We start from the raw sequence: 24,819 nt of genomic DNA on the forward strand, positions 1-24,819 counted from the left end.
GGGAGCGATCCGTGACCGCTCCTGGCACATAGTGCCGGATGTCAGCTGCGATAGGCAGCTGACACCTGGCCGCGATCGGCCGCGCTCCCCCCATGAGCGCCGCCGATCGCGCTGGACGTATTATCCCGTCAGTGGTCATAGGGGCCCACCCCACCACGACGGGATAGTACATCCGATGTCAGAAAGGGTTAACAGGGAGGTGGAGAGGAATCGTCCGCATCCTCGCATCATCTGTTAAATAGTGGCGATGCAGAGGGGAGCTGCTCGGACGTCAAAAGCAAGGAGGAGAGATCGGTGTCCTTTGAAGGACCCGTCGCCCAGAGTATACGTGGAGGCGACACTCCATGTGCTCATTTGATGCTGGTGTGAGGCGATCGGTGTCCTTTAAAGGACCCGTCGCCTTTAACCCCTTAGTGACGTAGCCAAATTTTTTAAATCTGACCAGTGTCAAATTATGTGGTAATAACTCTGCAACACTTCAACAAATCCCAGTGATTTTGAGATTGTTTTTTCGTGACACATTATACTTTATGATAATGGTAAATTTAGGTCAATATGTTTAGTGTTTATTTACAAAAAATATCAAACATTTGAGAAAAATATAAAAAAATTAAAAATTTTCAAAATTTGAATGATTATCCCTTTAATCCAGATAGTCATACCATAGCAAACCATTAATAAATAACATTTCCCACATGTCGGCTTTACATCAGCACCATTTGTAAAATGTTATTTTATTTTGCTAGCATTTTAGGAGGATTAAAAATGTAGCAGCAATTTCTCATTTTTTCAAAGAAATTTACAAAATTTATTTTTTTAGGGACTTATCCATGTTTGAAGTGACTTTAGGGGTCCTATATATTGGGAAACCCCCAAACTTTATACCATTTAAAAAACAGCACCCCCTGACATATTGAAAACTGCAGTCAGGTGGTTTATTAACTCTTTAGGTGCTTTACAGGAATTAATGCAAAGTGGCATGATAGGAATGAAAATGTGCATTTTTACCACCTAAATGTCTCTAACTTTGGAACAGATTACTACAGCCGTCAGACTCTAAGGTCGCTATTTGGTCATGAATTGCCATGGCAAACATCAGGACCACAAAATCAAGATCTGAGGGCACCAATTTGGTGAAATAGGAAGCCCCCACACTCTGTTAACCATTTATAATGATGTAGTCACTATTGGCAGCAGCATCTAAGGGGTTAAACAGAGTTGGACGGTGCAAACACTGATCGTGGCTGATGCAGGAAGTGGTCAGCTATAGTGGACAGCCAACTGCTGGATTGTCACCTGTATGGGGAGGCTATTCTCTTATATCTCAGGTCAGTTAAAAAACGTATTGGTTGTCATTAAGGGGTTAAAAAAAACAGTTAAACCAGTCATGGCATCTCGTGTCGCTTGAAGAAGAGTGTTTCTAGAGGAAGTCAATTTGCAATTATTCATGGTGTTCACCACTGCGCTACCATGGTGCTCACCAGTGAGTCATTTCCGGACACTCGCAGTTCAGGAAAATTGCAAAAGCACTACTAAGGGTTTCCGTTTGTGAGGGACCCTGTGTGATCTAGAGGAAGCCCTTGCCAATTTACAGAGATTGGTTGATGGCCTAAATGGGTGAATCAATCTTGTTCTGAAGCTCTAGCGAGTCCAGATCCAAGGTGACGTCTGATTCATATGTGGAGTCTTGTTCTGTTTCTAGAATACATGTATATTGGTCTTGCGAGCACTTCAAACCAGAGGGTTCATCTCGTGGTCAGAGAAGCCAGAGGTGAAGCCCCTTCAGGGGAACTAGGTACTCTGGGAAGAGCTGGGATCGGCGGTGGTGGAGGGCTCCTGAGCTCATTTGAACTAAGTACTCTGGGAATGGTGACCGGCTTCTGGAAGGTCATGACTTTAAGAGCAGAGAATGCAGGTCATGTGCCCTTTTAAACTAGGGAACCTTTAAGACCAGGGAATGCTGGACATGTACCTATAAGCCCAGCGACTACTGGACATGCGTATTTAAGACCAGGGAATGCGGTCATGTACCCTTAAGACCCGTGCCTTTAAGACCAGAGCTTGCTGGTCAACCAGAGATTGCAGGTCGTATGTATTAAAAACAGGGAACACTAGTTCCTTTATGCTGCCGGGGTGTGTGCGGGGGAGGGGTGCGGAGGGAGGGATGGTGCTGTCTCCTTACCCAGATTCTGAGTCCCCCTCTGGCATAGCTCTGTCTTCAGCACAGAGTACCTCAGTTGCGATGCAGCAGCCACTTCCGGATGAGCTCGTGTCCGGAAATGGCAGGAGGATGAAGATGGCCGCCGAGAATAGAGTTCTCGTCCTGAATGAGAGGCGCCTGAATAAGGGGGCAGATGTTGTGAATTCTGTTGTCGGGCTCCCTCCTGTGGTCATGAATGGTACTTCGGCTGGTTCTGTCCATGGACTTCCTCTGGTGGGTGTTTCTGAGTTTCACAGGTGACGAGGTTAATTCGTTAGCTGCTGCTCTATTTAACTCCACTTAGATCTTTGCTCCATGCCACCTGTCAATGTTCCAGTATTGGTCTAGTTCAGTCCTGGATCGTTCTTTTGACCTGTCTTCCCATCAGAAGCTAAGTTCCAGCTTGTATTTCTTTGGTTTGCTATTTTTCTGTCCAGCTTGCTATTTAATTTGTTGTCTTGCTTGCTGGAAGCTCTGGGACGCAGAGGGAGCGCCTCCGCACCGTGAGTCGGTGCGGAGGGTCTTTTTGCGCCCTCTGCGTGGTCTTTTTGTAGGTTTTTGTGCTGACCGCAAAGTAACCTTTCCTATCCTCGGTCTGTTCAGTAAGTCGGGCCTCACTTTGCTAAATCTATTTCATCTCTGTGTTTGTATTTTCATCTTTACTCACAGTCATTATATGTGGGGGGCTGCCTTTTCCTTTGGGGAATTTCTCTGAGGCAAGGTAGGCTTTATTTTTCTATCTTCAGGGCTAGCTAGTTTCTTAGGCTGTGCCGAGTTGCATAGGGAGCGTTAGGCGCATGTTAAGAAAGGTAATTCAGTAACAACGTGCACAGCGATCAGAGCACATACAGTGATCTGACAATAACCCAAAATAATAGAACGAGCTCTGAGACGTGGAAACTCTGTAGACCGCAATTCCTGATCCTCTCCAAACACAACTAGAGGCAGCTGTGGATTGCGCCTAACGCTCCCTATGCAACTCGGCACAGCCTGAGAAACTAACTAGCCTGAAGATAGAAAAATAAGCCTACCTTGCCTCAGAGAAATACCCCAAAGGAAAAGGCAGCCCCCCACATATAATGACTGTGAGTAAGATGAAAAGACAAACGTAGGGATGAAATAGATTCAGCAAAGTGAGGCCCGATATTCTGGACAGAACGAGGATAGGAAAGATAACTTTGCGGTCTACACAAAACCCTAAAGAAAACCACGCAAAGGGGGCAAAAAGACCCTCCGTACCGAACTAACGGCACGGAGGTACACCCTTTGCGTCCCAGAGCTTCCAGCAAAACAAATAGACAAGCTGGACTGAAAAAAAAAAATAGCAACAAATAGCAAAGAAGCACTTAGCTATGCAGAGCAGCAGGCCACAGGAATGATCCAGAGAAACACAAGTCCAACACTGGAACATTGACAGGAAGCATGGATCAAAGCATCAGGTGGAGTTAAGTAGAGAAGCAGCTAACGACCTCACCAGATCACCTGAGGGAGGAAACTCAGCAGCTGCAGTACCACTTTCCTCCACAAACGGAAGCTCCCAGAGAGAATCAGCCGAAGTACCACTTGTGACCACAGGAGTGAACTCTGCCACAGAATTCACAACAGGCGCAATCCACGGCTATTTCTAGTGTGTTTGACAGGTTTAGGGATTGCGGTCAGCAGAGTTCCCACGTCCCAGAGCTCGTCCTTATGATCAGTAACTATCAGGTCATTCCGTGTGCTCTTAACCACCAGGTCCATTATTGTCCTGACCACCAGGTCATAACAGTACAGGTGGCCCAAAGTACTAATGCATCTCAATAGAGGGATAAGAGAAGTTCTGAGACCATTTTTTTTTCTTTGCAGTGTGTTTTGTCTCTATTTTCCCCTTTACCTCTGGGTGGTTCAGGACACTGGTGTTAACATGGACATTCAAGGTCTGTCCTCTTGGATGGATAATCTCACTACAAGGATACAAAACATTCAAGATTTTGTGGTTCAGAATCCGATGTCAGGGCCTAGGATTCCAATTCCTGATTTGTTTTTTGGTGATAGATCTAAGTTCTTGAATTTAAAAAATAATTGTAAATTGTTTCTTGCCTTGAAACCTCGCTCCTCAGGTGACCCTGTTCAACAAGATCATTATTTCTTTGTTACGTGGTGACCCTCAAGACTGGGCATTTTCCCTTGCGCCAGGAGATCCGGCATTGCGTGATGTTGATGCGTTTTTCCTGGCGCTTGGATTGCTTTATGACGAACCTAATTCAGTGGATCAGGCAGAGAAAATCTTGCTGGCTCTGTGTCAGGGTCAGGATGAAGCGGAGATATATTGTCAGAAGTTTAGAAAGTGGTCTGTGCTCACTCAGTGGAATGAATGTGCCCTGGCAGCAATCTTCAGAAAGGGTCACTCTGAAGCCCTTAAGGATATCATGGTGGGGTTTCCCATGCCTGCTGGTCTGAATGAGTCTATGTCCTTGGCCATTCAGATCGATCGACGCTTGCGTGAGCGTAAAGCTGTGCACCATTTGGCGGTACTATCTGAGCATAGGCCTGAGCCTATGCAATGTGATAGGACTTTGACCAGAGCTGAATGGCAAGAACACAGACGTCGGAATGGGCTATGTTTTTACTGTGGTGATTCCACTCATGCTATCTCCAATTGTCCTAAGCGCACTAAGCGGTTCGCTAGGTCTGCCACCATTGGTACGGTACAGTCTAAATTTCTTTTGTCCGTTACTCTGATCTGCTCTTTGTCATCCTATTCTGTTATGGCATTTGTGGATTCAGGCGCTGCCCTGAATTTGATGGACTTGGAGTATGCTAGGCGCTGTGGTTTTTTCTTGGGGCCCTTGCAGTATCCTATTCCATTGAGAGGAATTGATGCTACGCCTTTGGCCAAGAATAAGCCTCAGTATTGGACCCAATTGACCATGTGCATGGCTCCTACACATCAGGAGGATATCCGCTTTCTGGAGTTGCATAATCTGCATGATGTGGTCGTTTTAGGGTTGCCATGGCTACAGGTTCATAATCCAGTATTGGACTGGAAATCTATGTCTGTGTCCAGCTGGGGTTGCCAGGGGGTACATGGTGGTGTTCCATTTTTGTCTATTTCGTCTTCCACTCCTTCTGAAGTTCCAGAGTTTTTGTCGGATTATCGGGATGTATTTGATGAGCCCAAAGCCAGTGCCCTACCTCCTCATAGGGATTGCGATTGTGCAATTAATTTGATTCCTGGTAGTAAGTTTCCTAAGGGCCGATTGTTCAATTTATCTGTGCCAGAACACGCCGCTATGCGGAGTTATATAAAGGAATCCTTGGAGAAAGGCCATATTCGCCCGTCGTCATCACCGTTAGGAGCAGGGTTCTTTTTTGTGGCCAAGAAGGATGGTTCTTTGAGACCTTGTATTGATTACCACCTTCTTAATAAAATTACAGTCAAATTTCAGTATCCTTTGCCGTTGCTGTCTGATTTGTTTGCTCGTATTAAAGGGGCTAGTTGGTTCACCAAGATAGATCTTCGAGGGGCGTATAATCTTGTGCGTATTAAACAAGGCGATGAATGGAAAACGGCATTTAATACGCCCGAGGGCCATTTTGAGTACCTGGTTATGCCATTCGGGCTTTCCAATGCTCCATCAGTATTTCAGTCCTTTATGCATGACATCTTCCGAGAGTACCTGGATAAATTCCTGATTGTGTATTTGGATGATATTTTGGTCTTTTCGGATGATTGGGAGTCTCATGTGAAGCAGGTCAGAATGGTGTTCCAGGTCCTTCGTGCGAATTCCTTGTTTGTGAAAGGGTCAAAGTGTCTCTTTGGAGTTCAGAAGGTTTCATTTTTGGGTTTCATTTTTTCCCCTTCTACTATCGAGATGGACCCTGTTAAGGTCCAGGCCATTTACGATTGGACTCAGCCGACATCTGTGAAGAGCCTGCAAAAGTTCCTGGGCTTTGCTAATTTTTATCGGCGCTACATCGCTAATTTTTCTACTGTTGCTAAACCGTTGACTGATTTGACCAAGAAGGGTGCTGATGTGGTCAATTGGTCTTCTGCGGCTGTAGAGGCTTTTCAGCAGTTGAAGTGTCGTTTTTCTTCTGCCCCTGTGTTGTGCCAGCCAGATGTTTCGCTTCCATTTCAGGTTGAGGTTGATGCTTCTGAGATTGGAGCAGGGGCTGTTTTGTCGCAAGGAAGTTCTGATGGCTCGGTGATGAAGCCATGTGCTTTCTTTTCTAGAAAGTTTTCGCCTGCTGAGCGTAACTATGATGTTGGTAATCGTGAATTGTTGGCCATGAAGTGGGCATTCGAGGAGTGGCGTCATTGGCTGGAAGGAGCCAAGCATCGCGTGGTGGTCTTGACAGATCACAAGAATTTGACTTATCTTGAGTCTGCCAAACGGTTGAATCCGAGACAGGCTCGATGGTCGTTATTTTTCCCCTGTTTTGATTTTGTGGTGTCGTACCTTCCGGGCTCTAAGAATGTGAAGGCTGATGCCCTGTCAAGGAGTTTTGTGCCTGACTCTCCGGGTGTTCCTGAGCCGGCGGGTATTCTCAAAGAGGGGGTAATTTTGTCTGCCATCTCCCCTGATTTGCAGCGGGTGCTGCAAAAATTTCAGGCTGATAGACCTGACCGTTGCCCAGCGGAGAAACTGTTTGTCCCTGATAGATGGACTAGTAGAGTTATCTCTGAGATTCATTGTTCAGTGTTGGCTGGGCATCCTGAAATCTTTGGTACCAGAGATTTGGTGGCTAGATCCTTCTGGTGGCCGTCTTTGTCGCAGGATGTGCGTTCTTTTGTGCAGTCCTGTGGGACTTGTGCTCGGGCTAAGCCCTGCTGTTCTCGTGCCAGTGGGTTGCTTTTGCCCTTGCCGGTCCCGAAGAGGCCCTGGACGCATATTTCTATGGATTTTATTTCGGATCTCCCCGTCTCTCAAAAGAGGTCGGTCATTTGGGTGGTTTGTGATCGCTTTTCTAAGATGGTCCATTTGGTACCTTTGTCTAAATTGCCTTCCTCCTCTGATTTGGTGCCATTATTTTTCCAGCATGTGGTTCGTTTACATGGTATCCCGGAGAACATCGTTTCTGACAGAGGTTCCCAGTTTGTTTCAAGGTTTTGGCGATCCTTTTGTGCTAGGATGGGCATTGATTTGTCTTTTTCCTCGGCTTTCCATCCTCAGACAAATGGCCAAACCGAACGAACTAATCAAACTTTGGAAACATATCTGAGATGCTTTGTTTCTGCTGATCAGGATTATTGGGTGTCCTTTTTGCCGTTGGCTGAGTTCGCCCTTAATAATCGGGCCAGCTCGGCTACTTTGGTTTCGCCGTTTTTCTGCAATTCTGGTTTCCATCCTCGTTTCTCTTCAGGGCAGGTTGAGTCTTCAGACTGTCCTGGTGTAGATACTGTGGTGGATAGGTTGCAGCAGATTTGGACTCATGTGGTGGACAATTTGACATTGTCCCAGGAGAAGGCTCAACGTTTAGCTAACCGCCGGCGCTGTGTGGGTCCCCGACTTCGTGTTGGGGATTTGGTTTGGTTGTCTCGTTATGTTCCTATGAAGGTTTCCTCTCCTAAGCTTAAGCCTCGTTTCATTGGTCCGTATAACATTTCTGAGGTTATCAATCTTGTGTCATTTCGTTTGGCCCTTCCTGCTTCTTTTGCCATCCATAATGTGTTCCATAGGTCGTTATTGCGGAGATACGTGGCGCCTGTGGTTCCATCCGTTGATCCTCCTGCCCCGGTGTTAGTTGAGGGGGGAGTTGGAGTATGTGGTGGAGAGGATTTTGGATTCTCGTGTTTCGAGACAGAAACTCCAGTACCTGGTCAAGTGGAAGGGTTATGGTCAGGAAGATAATTCCTGGGTTTTTGCCTCTGATGTTCATGCTGCCGATCTGGTTCGTGCCTTTCATTTGGCTCATCCTGCTTGGCCTGGGGGCTCTGGTGAGGGTTCGGTGACCCCTCCTCAAGGGGGGGGTACTGTTGTGAATTCTGTTGTCGGGCTCCCTCCTGTGGTCATGAATGGTACTTCGGCTGGTTCTGTCCATGGACTTCCTCTGGTGGGTGTTTCTGAGTTTCACAGGTGACGAGGTTAATTCGTTAGCTGCTGCTCTATTTAACTCCACTTAGATCTTTGCTCCATGCCACCTGTCAATGTTCCAGTATTGGTCTAGTTCACTCCTGGATCGTTCTTGTGACCTGTCTTCCCATCAGAAGCTAAGTTCAAGCTTGTATTTCTTTGGTTTGCTATTTTTCTGTCCAGCTTGCTATTTTGATTTTTGTCTTGCTTGCTGGAAGCTCTGGGACGCAGAGGGAGCGCCTCCGCACCGTGAGTCGGTGCGGAGGGTCTTTTTGCGCCCTCTGCGTGGTCTTTTTGTAGGTTTTTGTGCTGACCGCAAAGTAACCTTTCCTATCCTCGGTCTGTTCAGTAAGTCGGGCCTCACTTTGCTAAATCTATTTCATCTCTGTGTTTGTATTTTCATCTTAACTCACAGTCATTATATGTGGGGGGCTGCCTTTTCCTTTGGGGAATTTCTCTGAGGCAAGGTAGGCTTTATTTTTCTATCTTCAGGGCTAGCTAGTTTCTTAGGCTGTGCCGAGTTGCATAGGGAGCGTTAGGCGCAATCCACGGCTATTTCTAGTGTGTTTGATAGGTTTAGGGATTGCGGTCAGCAGAGTTCCCACGTCCCAGGGGTCGTCCTTATTATCAGTAACTATCAGGTCATTCCGTGTGCTCATAACCACCAGGTCCATTATTGTCCTGACCACCAGGTCATAACAGGCAGAGCCTGAAGCGCGGCCTTGCATGGGCGGAGTTCCGGCTTACACAAACCCAAAGCCCCGGCTAAATTTTTGAAGCCAGCCGGCGCTGAACGAGGAAAAACGAGGGAAAGAAAAAAAAAATCGAAGGTTGCGCAGAGCCCTTCAACCGCTCGAGCCCCGCCACTTACCCCAGTATGCAGCTTTGTTCAGAAGGTCAGAAGGTAGAAAAGATCCCGTGCTGTTGCTGCTGTTTGGACAGTGCAGGGATAAAGAAAAACCCTCAATCCATCGTCCCTTTAGCAGGAAGGTGGAGAGGAACCGGCCGCCTCCTTGTACCATCTGCTTTTAATAGTGGTGGTGCAGTGGGGGCTGCTCGGACACCACGCTGGAAAGTGCCTCTCAACAGCCGAGGGTAAAACCTGGTGGGCAGGGCTGAATGTCCGGCAACAGGCCTGGCTGCAAAAGAGGATACGTGGAAGTGACACTCCAGTGCTCGTCTGATAAGGGAGGGGGGAGATCGGTGCCCTTGAAGGGGCCAGTCGCCCCTAGAATCAGCTCAGTCAGTGGCTTCCCACGTCACAGGAGAGGATACGGAGAAGTAACACTCCCGTGCTCGCCTGTTGGTTCGGGAAGATCGGAACCTTGAAAGGATCTGTCGTCCCATTCGTCCGTTGTAAAAGGTAAAAAGAGTTTTTGGGTCTGAATGGCAGACCAGTCCGTGTGCCTCCTACGGACACTAAGCAAGAACTGGTTAGCTGAGAGCCAGCAGGAGGGTGTATACTGCAGGGGAGGAGCTAACATTTTGTATCACTTAGTGTCAGCCTCCTAGTGTCAGCAGCAGCATACACCCACGGTCTGTGTCCCCCAATGAGGCGAAGAAGAAATAACGTCAGTGGTACTATGTTTACTTATATCTGTCTTTTTGTTCGGCGGTATCATGATAAAGTGTTGTTTTTGGCATCTTTTTTTTTTATGGTGTTCACTTAAGGGGTTAACTAGTAGGACAGTTTTATCAGTCGGGTCGTTGATGTGGCGATACCAAATATGTGCTTTTATTGTTCATACTTTCTTTTCAAATACTTATTTAGAGATAAAATATATATTGATTTTTTTATTTTTTATTTAACCCCTTTACCCCCAAAGGTGGTTTGCACGTTAATGACCGGGCCAATTTTTACAATTCTGACCACTGTCCCTTAGGTTATAACTCTGGAACGCTTCAACGGATCCCAGTGATTCTGACATTGTTTTCTCGTGACATATTGTACTTCATGATAGTGGTAAAATTTCTTTGATATTACCTGCGTCTATTTGTGAAAAAAAAACGGAAATTTGGCGAAAATTTCGCAATTTTCCAACTTTTAATTTTTATGCAATTAAATCACAGAGATATGTCACAAAAATACTTAGTAAGTAACATTTCCCACATGTCTACTTTACATCAGCACAATTTTGGAACCATTTTTTTTTTTTAGTTAAGGAGTTATAAGGGTTAAAAGTTGACCAGCGATTTCTCATTTTTACAACACCATTTTTTTTTTTAGGGACCACATCTCATTTGAAGTCATTTTGAGGGGTCTATATGATAGAAAATACCGAAGTGTGACACCCCGGCACCCCTCAAGGTGCTCAAAACCACATTCAAGAAGTTTATTAACCTTTCAGGTGTTTCACAGGAATTTTTGGAATGTTTAAATAAAAATGAACATTTAACTTTTTTTCATACAAAATTTACTTCAGCTCCAATTCGATTTATTTTACCAAGGGTAACAGGAGAAAATGGACCACAAAAATTGTTGTACAATTTGTCCTGAGTACGTTGATACCCGATATGTGGGGGTAAACCACTTTTGGGTGCATGGGAGAGCTCGGAAGGGAAGGAGCGCCGTTTGACTTTTCAATGCAAAATTGACTGGAATTGAGATGGGACGCCATGTTGCGTTTGGAGAGCCACTGATGTGCCTAAACATTGAAACCCCCCACAAGTGACACCATTTTGGAAAGTAGACCCCCTAAGGAACTTATCTGGATGTGTGGTGAGCACTTTGACCCACCATGGGCTTCACAGAAGTTTATAATGCAGAGCCGTAAAAAATGAAACAAAAATTTTTTCACACAAAAATTAATTTTTAGCCCCCTGTTTTGTATTTTCCCAAAGGTAATAGGAGAAATTGGACCCTGTTGTGAATTCTGTGGCAGAGCTCCCTCCTGTGGTCACAAGTGGTACTTCGGCTGATTCTCTCTGTGAGCTTCTGTTGGTGGAGGGAAGTGGTACTGCGGCTTCTGAGTTTCCTCCCTCAGGTGATCTGGTGAGGTCGTTAGGTGCTTCTCTACTTAACTCCACCTAATGCTTTGATCCTGGCTTCCTGTCAATGTTCCAGTGTTGGACTTGCTTTTCCCTGGATCATTCCTGTGGCCTGCTGCTCTGCATAGCTAAGTTCTTCTTTGCTATTTGTTTGCTATTTTTTCTGTCCAGCTTGTCTAATTTGTTGCTGGAAGCTCTGGGACGCAAAGGGTGTACCTCCGTGCCGTTAGTTTGGTACGGAGGGTCTTTTTGCCCCCTTTGCGTGGTTTTCTTTAGGGTTTTGTGTAGACCGCAAAGTTACCTTTTCTATCCTCGATCTGTTAAGAAAGTCGGGCCTCACTTTGCTAAATCTATTTCATCTCTACGTTTGTCTTTTCATCTTAACTCACAGTCATTATATGTGGGGGGCTGCCTTTTCCTTTGGGGTATTTCTCTGAGGCAAGGTAGGCATATTTTCTATCTTCAGGCTAGTTAGTTTCTCAGGCTGTGCCGAGTTGAATAGGCAGAGTTAGGCGCAATCCACGGCTGCCTCTAGTGTTGTTTGGAGAGGATTAGGGATTGCGGTCTGCAGAGTTCCCACGTCTCAGAGCTCGTTCTATGATTTTGGGTTATTGTCAGATCACTGTATGTGCTCTCACCGCTATGTCCATTGTAGTACTGAATTGCCTTTCATAACAGGACCCCAAAAGTTGTTGTCCAATTTGTCCTGAGTACGCCGATACCCCATATGTTGGGGTAAACCCCTGTTTGGGCACACAGGAGAGCTCGGAAGGGAAGGAGCACTGTTTTACTTTTTCAACGCAGAATTGGCTGGAATTGAGATCAGACGCCATGTCGCGTTTGGAGAGCCCCTGATGTGCCTAAACAGTGGAAACCCCCCCAATTATAACTGAAACCCTAATCCAAACACACCCCTAACCCTAATGACACATCTAACCCAGACACACCCCTAACCCTATTCCCAGCCGTAAATGTAATCCAAACCCTAACCCTAACTTTAGCCCCAACCCTAACTTTAGGCCAAACCCAAACCCTAACTTTAGCCCCAACCCTAACTGTAGCCTTAACCCTAAATTTTTTAATTTTTCCCTTACTAAGGGGGTGATGATGGGGGGTTTGATTTACTTTTATAGTGGGTTTATTAGCGGATTTTTATGATTGGCAGCCGTCACACACTAAAAGACGCTTTTTATTGCAAAAAATATTTTTTGCGTTACCACATTTTGAGAGCTATAATTTTTCCATATTTGAGTCCACAGAGTCATGTGAGGTCTTGTTTTTTGCGGGACGAGTTGATGTTTTTATTGGTAACATTTTCGGGCACGTGACATTTTTTGATCGCTTTTTATTCCGATTTTTGTGAGGCAGAATGACCAAAAACCAGCTATTCATGAATTTCTTTTGGGGGGAGGCGTTTATACCGTTCTGCGTTTGGTAAAATTGATAAAGCAGTTTTATTCTTCGGGTCCGTACGTTTACAGCGATACCTCATTTATATCTTTTTTTGTGTTTTGGCGCTTTTATACGATAAAAACTATTTTATAGAAAAAATAATTATTTTTGCATCGCTTTATTCTGAGGACTATAACTTATTTTTTTGCTGGTGATGCTGTATGGCGGCTCATTTTTTGCGGGACAAGATGACGTTTTCAGCGGTACCATGATTATTTATATCTGTCTTTTTGATCGCGTGTTATTCCACATTTTGTTTGGCGATATAATAAAGCGTTGTTTTTTGCCTCTTTTTTTTTTCTCACTGTGTTTACTGAAGGGGTTAACTAGTGGGACAGTTTTATAGGTTGGGTCGTTACGGACGCGGCGATACTAAATGTGTACTTTTATTGTTTGTTTTTTTATTTAGATAAAGAAATGTATTTATGGGAATATTTTTTTTTTTATTATTTTTTTTTTTACACATGTGGAAATTTTTTTTTTTACTTTTTTGCTTTGACCCAGGGAAGACATCACAGATCGCTGATCTGACAGTTTGCACAGCATTCTGTCAGATCAGCGATCTGACTTACAGCAGTGCAGGCTTAGCGCGGCCGATCGCTATGACGTACTATCCCGTCGAGGGTCAGATAGGCCCAGGTCACCTCGACAGGATAGTACGTCAAAGGTCAGAAAGGGGTTAAAAAAATAATTTTTACAATTATTTAAAAGTATTTTTTTTTATACTTTTCTAACTTTTTTACTTTGCCCCACTATGGGATAATTTTTTTGCAGGCTGATCGCTTCTATAGCATGCAGATGAAGCAGCATCGGCATGCTATAGAAACTAGCAGCTCTGCACTGACAGAGACTTGCTGATCATGCTCTGCACATGATCAGCAAGTTTCCCATCTCTGGTGACCTGGATGTCGTCATGATGACATCAGGTCACCATGGCAACGACCGGGACCCCGCATCATGCTGCGGGGTCTCCGATCCAAAGGCAGAGGGGCTGTCAGCCCTCTGCTGGCTTCTGGAATGCTGCGATCGTGTTCAATCACAGAATTTGGGGGGTTAAAATGTTGGGAGCATTCTGTGACTGCTCCTGGCACCTAGTGCCAGGTGTCAGTTGTCAGAATCAGCTGACACCCGGCAGCGATTGCCGCGTGCGATCGCGGTGACAAAATAATCCATCCCTGGTCAAATAGGCCCAGCGCACATGGACGGATCATTACGTCCATTGTCAGAAAGGGGTTAAACATCTGTGTTGAGAAAATATATTTAAAGGGGTTTTTCCCAAGAAGAAAATTTGATTTTAATCAATAGATTATGGAATTATAATAATTTCTACAATTGGACGTGTTTAAATAAAATGTTCCTGGGCTGAGATAATCTTATAAATCTGCCCCTGCTGGGTACTGTGTAATGGCTGTGTCTCACCTTACAGGGACATGGTCTGATCATACCACAGCTCCTGGGAAGGGAGGAGAAAAAAAATAGCAACCTATACTAACATTACAGCAGGAGATCACAAATGATTCTTTCTTGAAGATAAAACATTGTTTAAAAACAGGCAGGGAAATCTTTTTCCACACAGAAATAGTCAGCTGTGATCCTCTGCTATAATGTCTGTAAACTCATTTGCTTCCCCCCTGCCCGGGAGCTGTGGTATGATCAGACCATGTCACTGTACAGTCAGACACAGCCATTACACAGTACACAGCAGGGGCACATGTATAAGATTATCTCAGCAGAGGATTATTTAATTCAAATACAAATACATCCAATGGAGGAAAATATTCTTATTCCAATATGTATTGATTAAAATGAATTTTTGTTTGTGGGAAAAACCCTTTAAAGAACATGCATAATTTGCAACATCATTCTCTTAAACCAATGAAAATCGTCGTAATTGTACATAATATTGCATCATTCAACTTACCTGTAAAATGCCAATGACAGACTTAAAATATCCAACATGAAAACAAGGAAGTTCCAGATCTAGGTATCCATAATGACCTAAGCAATCAGCCAAGTTTTTCCCACAGGTCAGGCAGGGACGATCCTTCTCACTAGTACCCTGCAAATGCAAAAAAAAACATATTAAAGTGCTCGTTTAGCTAAGGCTACTTTCACACTAGCGTCGGAATCTCCCCGTCGCAATGCGTCGGGCAGAGATTCCGACGCTAGCGTTTAACGCACTGCACAACGGAGGCAGCGGATGCATTTCTCCGGCGCATCCGCTGCCCCATTGTAAGGTGCGGGGAGGTGGGGGCGGAGTTCCGGCCGCACATGCGCGGTCGGAAAAAGCGGTCCGTCAGGAGCAAAAAACGTTACATGTAGCGTTTTTTGCTCCCGACGGTCCCCCGAAGCACGACGCATCCGTCGCACGACGGATGCGACGTGTGGCAATTCGTCGCAATGCGTCGTCAATACAAGTCTATGGGGAAAAAAACGCATCCTGCAAGCACTTTTGCAGGATGCGTTTTTTCTGCAAAACGACGCATTGTGATGGATTGCAGTTAACGCTAGTGTGAAAGTAGCCTTAGCAAATCTATTTTCACATACCCTACTAGGGAATTCCTCTTTATAGATCGGCAAATCGCATTTTACAGGATTATCACCTCTTGGCCTCTCAAATACATTGTATAGCTGGCCAATTTATTTCAATGGACATGTCTAACTTAACATGCTTAATTTTCCAGGTGGTGTTGCTGAAGGAACACCGAATACAAATGGAAATTTATATATTTTTCAAAAAAAGTAAAGAAAAAAAAATATAGTATTAATGGCTAATTATTTTTTTTTGGGGGGGGAGGGCAGGCAATTTTTTTTAATGGTATGAAATACTGAAAAATCATTTTAAAAGTTTTGATATTTTGAATTTTTAAGTACTAGGGGGAGCATCTGCTGAAATTTCCCATGAAAGTCTAGTGTACTGCTAGCTCGCGTTATGACAAGGGTAAAAGTGGGTGGGACCTGCTCCGTGTGATGTAACTCCTACCCTTCTGGAGGTTTAGGATCACAGTGCAGAGATATTGGGCCCAATTGAGCAAGAGCAGCATTGCTCATGTCGTTTTTGATGAGATGTGCTGGAAGCAGATGCAAATGAGTTATAAAGGAGTGCATGCCTCCGTGCCCTACACCAGAAAGCTCACTGCAGTACCCGGCTGGATGCCACAGCTTGCACATATCTGTGGAGCTGGGAGAAACTGTCTTGAAGTCGTCAAGTCAAAGCTTGGCATAAAAGTTTTGATGAATCGGGTCAATTGCATAGGTGACTGCAAGATAACAGTGTCACCAAAAACAACTGGCCGAACCGAATCTGTCTATCCTGATGGCGGAGGCAACAATTGGAATAGCGTCCCTGCCCACAGCGCAATATAAACATGCAGTGAATAAACGCAATTCCTGCATTGTAGTTGGGTTAGCTTATGGCTTTTATTTATTTTTTTTGTCAGTAAATATATTTATTGAAATTTTAATGAAATTTTAAACAGGAAAAAGAATAAAACGAATCATTACAATGTCCAGAGCTATACATTACGCCTCTGAGAACACAGCACAAGTGTAGTTGAACAAGGACTCTGGCACATACAGGGTACATGCTTCTCATCTTGAGAATCACCTCGGGACATGGACCTTATATACAGAATACAGAACCTGCAAGAAAAGCAATTGTAGAGACAGGAGAGAAAGAAAGAAAAAGAAAGAAAGAAAGAGAAGAGAAAAAAAAGGGGGGGGGAATGGTGGAGAAGGGGAGTAAGGAGGGGGAGGGAAGGGGGGGCTTAAGGGAGACCCAGCAATGTACACGCCCACGTATTGAGAATTATGAGTATGTACGCAGCCAAGTCAGGAACCCTGTGCTCTCCTTGAAGGATTGCCAGAGGAACCAGGTGCGTCCCTGGTCATATGCAGCATCACCAACACCAGCCACCAGCGACTCCAGATGATGTAATCTATCCATTTCAGCTATCCATTCCTCCGTGGAGGGGACCTCAGTGGACCTCCAATGTCGGGGAATAACTGCCCTGGCAGCTATGAGGCAAAATCTCAGGATCCCCTTTTTAACGGAAGCTATCGAACTGGGTATCAGGGACAGTAGGGCCATTTGGGGGGAGGGCTCGTGGCGGACCCCAGTCATCAAAAACTGAGTTCCAGAAGGGTTGCAGGGGACCACAGGACCACCAAACATGAAGCATAGAGCCCGTGGCGGAGCCACATCTCCAGCAGGCGTCCGAGATCTCCGGGTTAATCCTGTGGAGAAGGGCGGGACACCTATACCAGCGTGTCAGTAATTTATAATTCCTCTCCTGCGCCTGACTGGACATCGTCATCTTGTGTGCAAGAGTGAAGATTTTTAGACTATCCGCCTCAGAAAAGGTGATCCCCAGATCCCTCTCCCAAGCCTCCATAAATATAAGCATAGTAGGGGGAAGTGAATTCAAGACCAGGCCATAGAGCACCGAAACCACGTGGGAGGGACACTCGGTAGGGAGCATCAGGGACTCAAATGGCGTCAGCGCCCCCATCGGCACACTGGAAAGAAAGCTCCGCAATTACAGAAACTCTAGCCAGGACAGTGGTGTCTTAAGACCAGAACCTCGTAACCCCCGCACGCCGGAGAGCCCCGCAAGCTTATCCTTCACCTGACCCAGTCCCACCCCATCAAGTCGTGACCAACACAGATACATAGATCTATTCATTACTGGGGGAAAGGCTGGATTGTCAAAAAGGGGAACCAGTCTGCTCAATCGGGAGGTCAGGCGTAATTTCAAATAGGATCTATCCCAGAACCTCAAAACAGTCTGTGTGAGTGGAGCAAAACTCGACACAGGTGGGCGTCCGGTCCCCCCCAGCCAAGGCAGCCAGTACAAAGAAGAGGGCGATAAAAGTTTCTCCAGGAGCACCCACTGTTTATGAGCATCACTGAACCTCCAGTCGACAATCCTAGAGAGCAAGACTGCCTGATAATAACGTTTAAAACCAGGAAGGCCTACTGCAAAACGACCCTTTAGTCTTGGGTCTCACTAACACTGAGAATTGAGTCCGCGGCTTCTTAGCTCCCCAAATAAAGCTATTGATGGCAGACTGCAAGCGCCTGAAAAAGCAATCCGGAACCTGCACTGGAGCAGTCTGAAAAGTCTTTTATATTTCAATAATTTTTATCACATTTTAAAATATTAACAGAAATATAATAAGAAAAGAATTTTTACAATTCTGACCACTGTCCCTTTATGAGGTTATAACTCTGGAACGCTTCAAAGGATCCTGGATGATTCTGACATTTTCTCGTGACATATTGTACTTCATGATAGTGGTAAAATTTCTTCGATAAGACTTGCGTTTATTTGTGAAAAAAATGGAAATTTGGCAAAAATTTTGAAAATGTCGCAATTTCCCAACTTTGAATTTTTATGCCCTTAAATCACAGAGATATGTCACATAAAATACTTAATAAGTAATATTTCCCACATGTCTACTTTACATCAGCACAATTTTGGAACCAAAATTTTTTTTTGTTAGGGAGTTATAAGGGTTAAAAGTTGACCAGCAATTTCTCATTTTTACAACACCATTTTTTTTTTAGGGACCACATCTCATTTGAAGTCATTTTGAGGGGTCTATATGACAGAATGGTGTCACACTTGGTTATTTTCTAAAAACTGCACCCCCTCAAGGTGCTCAAAACCACATTCAAGAAGTTTATTAACCCTTCAGGTGTTTCACAGGAATTTTTGGAATGTTTAAATAAAAATGAACATTTAACTTTTTTTCACACAAAATTTACTTCAGCTCCAATTTGATTTATTTTACCTAGCGTAACAGGAGAAAATGGACCCCAAAAGTTGTTGTACAATTTGTACTGAGTACGCTGAAACCCCATATGTTTGGGCGATGGCAGAGCTCGGAAGGGAAGGAGCGCTATTTGGAATGCAGACTTTGTACCTAAACAGTAGAAACCCCCCACAATTGACCCCATATTGGAAACTAGACATCCCGCAAGGAACTTATCTAGATGTTTTGTGAGAACTTTGAACCCCCAAGCATTTCACTACAGTTTATAACGCAGAGCCGTGAAAATAAAAAATCTTTTTTTTCCCCACAAAAATGTTTTTTTTTAGCCCTCCAAATTTTTATTTTCCCACAAGAGAAACAGGACCACAAAAGTTGTTGTCCAATTTGTCCTGAGTACGCCGATACCCCATATGTTGAGGTAAATCCCTGTTTGGGCGCAAGGGAGAGCTCGGAAGGGAAGGAGCACTGTTTTACTTTTTCAATGCAAAATTGGCTGGAATTGAGATGGGACGCCATGTTGCGTTTGGAGAGCCCCTGATGTGCCTTAACAGTGGAAACCCCCAATTCTAACTGAAGCCCTAACCCTAGCCCCAACCCAAGCCCCAACCCTAACCCCAACCCCCAATCGGTACCGGAATTATCCTTGTCCGTGTGCTCACGTGCGGCATCCGTGTGCCGCCTGTGTGCCGACTGGGTACCACACGCACCGTGCAGGAGACAGCACTACAGTTAAGCGCTATCCCCTGCATCTGGTGCTGAAGCCGCCATTCATTTCTTCTCTCCAGCAGCGTTCTTTTTTTTTTTGGTGTTTAATATAAAGTTGCCGGTAATCTGTCCCCTCCCACCCCCTGTGCGCCCACACGCTGGCATTAAAATACTTACCCAGCTCCCTCGGCGCTTGCATCCTCTCAGCGTCGCAGCTCTTCCTATATGAGCGGTCACGTGGTGCCGCTTATTACAGTAATGAATACGCGGCTTCACCCCTATGGGAGGTGGAGCCGCATATTCATCACTGTAATGTGCGGCACCACGTGACCGCTCATACAGGACAAGCAGCGACGCTGAGAGGACGTAAGCGCCAAGGGAGCTGGGTAAGTATTTTAATGCCAGCGGGCGGGCGCAGATTACCGGCAACTTTATTTTAAAAACAAAAATAAATTAAAAAAAAAAAAAAGATTATTCATTCCTTCTTTCCAGCGAACGCTGCTGGAGAGAAGAAATGAATGGGGTTTCAGCACCACACGCGGGGGGGACAGCGCTTACAGTAGCGCTGTCTCCTGCACGGCACACGGACTGCACACGGACAACATCCGTGTGCGGTACGTGTTTTACACGGACCCATTGACTTTAATGGGTCCGTGTAATACGTGCGCTCCCACGAGCACTGACATGTCTCCGTGTTTTCCAAACGGAGACATGGTCCGTGAAAACACGCTGACATGTGCAGAGACACATTGATTTTAATGTGTCTACGTGAGTCAGTGTCTCCGGTACGTGAGGAAACTGTCACCTCACGTACCGGAGCCACTGACGTGTGAAACCGGCCACAGCCAGAGAAAAAAAAAAAAAAAAAAAAAATCGATGTGAATACTTTTCTGCCCAACGATGGCATAAGTATTCTGGGAGTGATACCTTTATTGGCGCTTTTATACGATAAAAACTATTTTATAGAAAAAATTATTAATTTTGCATCGCTTTATTCTGAGGACTATAACTTATTTTTTCACTGATAATGCTGTATGGAGGCTCGTTTTTTTACGGGACAAGATGACGTTTTCAGCGGTACCATGGTTATTTATATCAGTCTTTTTGATCGTGTGTTATTCCACGTTTTGTTCGGCGGTATGATAATAAAGCGTTGTTTTTTGCCTCTTTTTGTTTGTTTTTTTACCGCGTTCACTGAAGGGGTTAACTAGCAGGATAGTTTTATAGGTGGGGTCGTTACGGACGCGGCGATACTAAATATGTGTACTTTTGTTTTATTATTTAGATAAAGAAATGTATTTATGGGAACAATATATATATATATTTTTTTTTTTTTTAAACACATGTGAATATTTTTTTTTTTACCTTATAACATTGCCCCGGGGGGGGGGGCATCATGTTATAGTAACAGATCGTTGATCTGACACTTTGCACAGCACTGTGTCAGATCAGCGATCTAACATGCAGGGCTGCAGGCTTACCAGCGCTTGCTCTGAGAAGGCGCTGGTAAGCCACCTCCCTGCAGGACCCGGATGCAGCCCCGCGGCCATTTTAGATCCGGGGCCTGCAGGGAGAAGAAGGTAGGAGACACTCGGAGCAACCCGATCACATCGTGTTGCTTCGAGGGTCTCAGGGAAGCACGCAGGAAGCCCCCTCCCTGAGCGATGCTTCCCTATGCCGCCGGAACACTGCGATCATGTTTGATCGCAGTGTGCCAAGGATTAATGTGTCAGGGGCTCCCACCGTGAGCCCGGCCAATCGCATATGACGTACTATCCCGTCACTCGGAATTAAGTCCCAGGTCACCTTGACAGGATAGTACGTCATATGGGATTAAGCGGGTTAACAAACATAAGTTCGTATATACCATATCTAATATATAATTGCCTAGAATACTACTTCCTGCAATTTGTGCCAACTTCCGTGGCTTTGTCCGGAGCTAATGTCCGGAGCTAATGTCCGGAGATAAGTGACGTCAACAGTGTCCAGTGTCTGATTGGTCGCTCGCAGCAGGCGGCAACCAATCAGAAACGTGCCGTACTGTGACACACTCCGCCCGCCATTTTGGTGTGATTTTTGAATTTTTACCTCACAGCAAGTTTCTACTGCGTGGAGGCGGGCCCAGTGACGTTGCTCTTCAAGCTCCTGCCGAATTTCGTCAAAAAAATGATAATACCATTTACCAAAACTATATATATTTAGTTGTGAAGTGGTTCAGTGACATTTTCACACCAATTTTGAACTTTTGTTTGGTGTTTTCTCCATATACTGCCTATTATTTTTGTTCTTTCTTACTATTATTTATTAATTGTATTATTCTTACATTTGAATAAATAAAGTATATATGGATTCTAGACTCCCGATTCTTTAGAATCGGGCTGCCATCTAGTATAGCATAAATAACAAATAAAAACAAATAGAAATGTTTGCTTTCATAAGATAATTTAACAGTAACCTAATATTTATGGTTCCATTTCATATTGAATAGAATTGTAACATAATAGACTATGAATAAGAATTGTCCTATGATTCCCATTTTTAAAATGCAAATTGCCTCTTCAGAGAAAAAGAGGATTTGAACTCTATAGCACCACCTGTTGGAAGTAGCGATCCTACAAGTTACAATCAACCCTTTAACGAGACTTGTAATATGACTTCGGATAAAAGCCAAATCAGTATCTCAATTTGCAGACACGGTGTTTCGGCCAGTTGGCCCTCTTCAGTGCGAAGCATGAGAACTAATTTGGCTAGGTAAGAGGCTCTGGACTGGGGTAAGGTTTCTCCTTGTGCCTCCTTACCTTGACAAGCCAGAGCTGGTGTGTCACTCTCCACAAGGAGAAACCTTACCCCTTAAACCCCATTTTTTTTAAAAACTTTTCAACAGTATCATTTGCTAAGGCATGGGAATATTTGGGTTTAGCTAATGGCTTTTGTGTAGTAGAAATGACCTGATGACATAGTTCTCCAGGTCAGTATGTCAGCGATACTAAACGAATAATTTTTGTGGTTCGTAGCACCTTTTTCAGAGACGTATTTATTTTCCATTGGTGGAGATGTGTTTGGGCTTGTTTTGTGCATGGTGAGCGGTTTCAATTGATACCATTTTTGGCTACATACAAAGTTTTGATGGTTTCTTAATGCATTCTTTAATGAGATCAGGTAACCAAAAAAAAAAATAAATTTGGTATTTTTGATTGTTTTTTCTTTTTAAAGAATTTACTAAACTGATTCATTTTATATTTTGATAGGACAGGCTTAAGAATGTGGCAAGACTGTTTATTTTTTATCTTTTTAAGTTCTTTATTTATGTTGTGTTATACATGGAAGTGAATTGAAGTTTTTCTTTAAACTTTTTCTTTAGTGCCATAAAATTCCCTTGATTTCAGTTCCCTTGACTTCATCCAACATTGAGAACTGTACTGCTAAGTCAGGCTGCCTGACTTGTTCTCACTAGTGATGAGTGAGTGTACTCAGGTTTTCCGAGCATGCCGAGTGTTCTCCGAGTGTTTTGGGCGTGCTCGTAGATTATGGTTGAGTCTCCACAGCTGCACGATTTGTGGCTGCTGGACAGCTCGAATACATGTGGGGGTTGCCTGTTTGCTAGGGAATCCCCACATGTATTCAGGCCGTCTACCAGATGCAAATCATGCAGATGCAGCGACTCAAACAATCTACGAGTACACCCAAAATACTCGGAGATCACCCGAGCATGCATGGAAAACCCGAGTACACTCGCTCATCACTAGTGCTCACTCCTGGAAGAAGCCTTTTACAAATCAACATGATATTGCTTAATAAAGCTGAACATAGTCCGTACTAACAACACAGCAGTCATAATAATTTTACTGCTGCACTCTGAACAGCGTAGCGGTGACAGCGAGTTCAAGCACCAGGGCAGTGATTTTGAGAACACATCAGACAAATCGGATGACAAAAGTTAAAATTTCATGTTATAACATGGCTTAAGACATTTACGTGTTTCAGGTGCCATGGCTTAGGCTAGTTCCACACTAGCGTTTTGCTGAGCTGCGGACTGCCTCCGCATGTGTCATTTTGACAATGCGGCGACCCGTGTCAAATGCAGCTGGTTGGAATTTCTTTTTTTTTTCTCTACATCGTCAAAATGACACATGCGGAGGCATCCGCATACATCTGCACAACCTGCGTACCTAATATTAAAGATAGGTACGCAGGCCGCATGCGGGCGTAGGCGGACCTGAGTGGTGGAGGTGCGGTCGTAGGCGGGGCCTCACGGAGGAAGTCCGCAGCTCAGCAAAACGCTAGTGTGAAACTAGCCAGCCATAGTCATGGGACATGCGCAGTTCACAGTTGATGAACTCACAGAATAGGAGATAAGGTCTCCTAAGGACTGTGCTATCCGTATTTACAGTGTGTAAGTGTCATGTTTTGACACACTGAACGCCAGCAAAAAAAAAAAAAAAAACTTGTAGCCCTCCAAAGGTAGAAGATTATCAGTTAATATCGCTTTATGCAATAGTATTAAAAATACACAATTAAAATTCATTAGCCCCTTCACCCTCGGGGCCATTTTCCATTTTTTTCTCCCCTCTTCCAAGAGCAATAACTTTTTAATTTATCCATCCATATATGAGGACTTGCTTTTTGCAGGACAAATTGTACTTTTGATTGGCTCCATTCATTTTATTTTGTGATGCACTGGAAAGCAGAAAAAAAAATTCCAACTGTGTTGAAATAGCAAAAAAAGCTCAATTCCACTTTTTTTTTTTTTTTTTATTTACAATGTTCACTGTATGGTAAAACTGACCTGGCAATATGATTCCCCAGGTCAGTGCGAGTACAGATACCAAACATGCTTAGTTTTTCTAAGTGGTGGGGAAAAAAAAGGACATTTTCCTTTTGTCGCAATATTCCTAGACCTGTAATATTTCCATTTTTCAGAATCTGTGGCTGGGCAATGGCTTATTTTATGAGCCCTGAGCAGATGTTCTTACTGATACAAATTTTGAAGATACAATGTTTTGACCGCCTCTTATTGCATTTTATTGCAGTGTTGCTACAGCCAAAAAACTTTAATTCTGGCATTTTGATTTTTTTTCTCGTAACGCTGTCACCGATCAGATTTATTTTACATTGTGAAAGAATAGACATTTCTGAATGGAGCACTATCAAATGTATATATATGTATGGTATTTTTTATTACTTTATTTTTAATGGGGCAAAGGGGGGCGATTTTATTTTTCTCCTTAAATTTTTGAAAACTTTTTTCTTTTTACTCTATTTCATAGTTCCTTTAGGGGACTTGAAGCTCCAATCGTCTGATTACATGTGCCATACATAGCAGTGCAGCTGCACTGCTACCTATAGTAATTATTACAATCTCATTTGAACACCAGCTAATTGCTGTCTTTAACAGAAGGATCATCATGACAAGAGTAGAAGTCTTCACCAGGCCACCGGCAACTCAAGGGCGCCCCACCATCACATCACGGGCGCGCCAATGGCCGCATGTAATGGCGTGCTCCCTGCTGGCGAGTATTAAATGCCACTGTCAGCGTTTGACAGAGGTATTTAACAGGTCAATAGATGTGGAAGGAGCTCAACGCAACCTGACTAGTTGAAAATACAAGTCCCCGGCGACTTCTCTCTAATCTCTGTCAA

General features: G+C 44.2%; 1 protein-coding gene across 3 annotated transcripts in view; it reads right to left on the bottom strand.

Moving 5' to 3' along the window:
* Nucleotides 1-24,819, bottom strand: part of POLR3A (RNA polymerase III subunit A) — a 567,405-nt gene that overhangs the window by 515,040 nt on the left and 27,546 nt on the right. For all 3 annotated transcript variants that reach the window (XM_069753076.1, XM_069753078.1, XM_069753077.1), the window contains exon 3: nt 14,618-14,755. In XM_069753076.1, the coding sequence (XP_069609177.1) occupies nt 14,618-14,755 (138 nt within the window). The remainder of the gene's footprint in view (nt 1-14,617; nt 14,756-24,819) is intronic.

Source organism: Ranitomeya imitator, chromosome 2 (genome assembly GCF_032444005.1).
Source record: "Ranitomeya imitator isolate aRanImi1 chromosome 2, aRanImi1.pri, whole genome shotgun sequence".
NCBI lineage: Eukaryota > Metazoa > Chordata > Amphibia > Anura > Dendrobatidae > Ranitomeya > Ranitomeya imitator.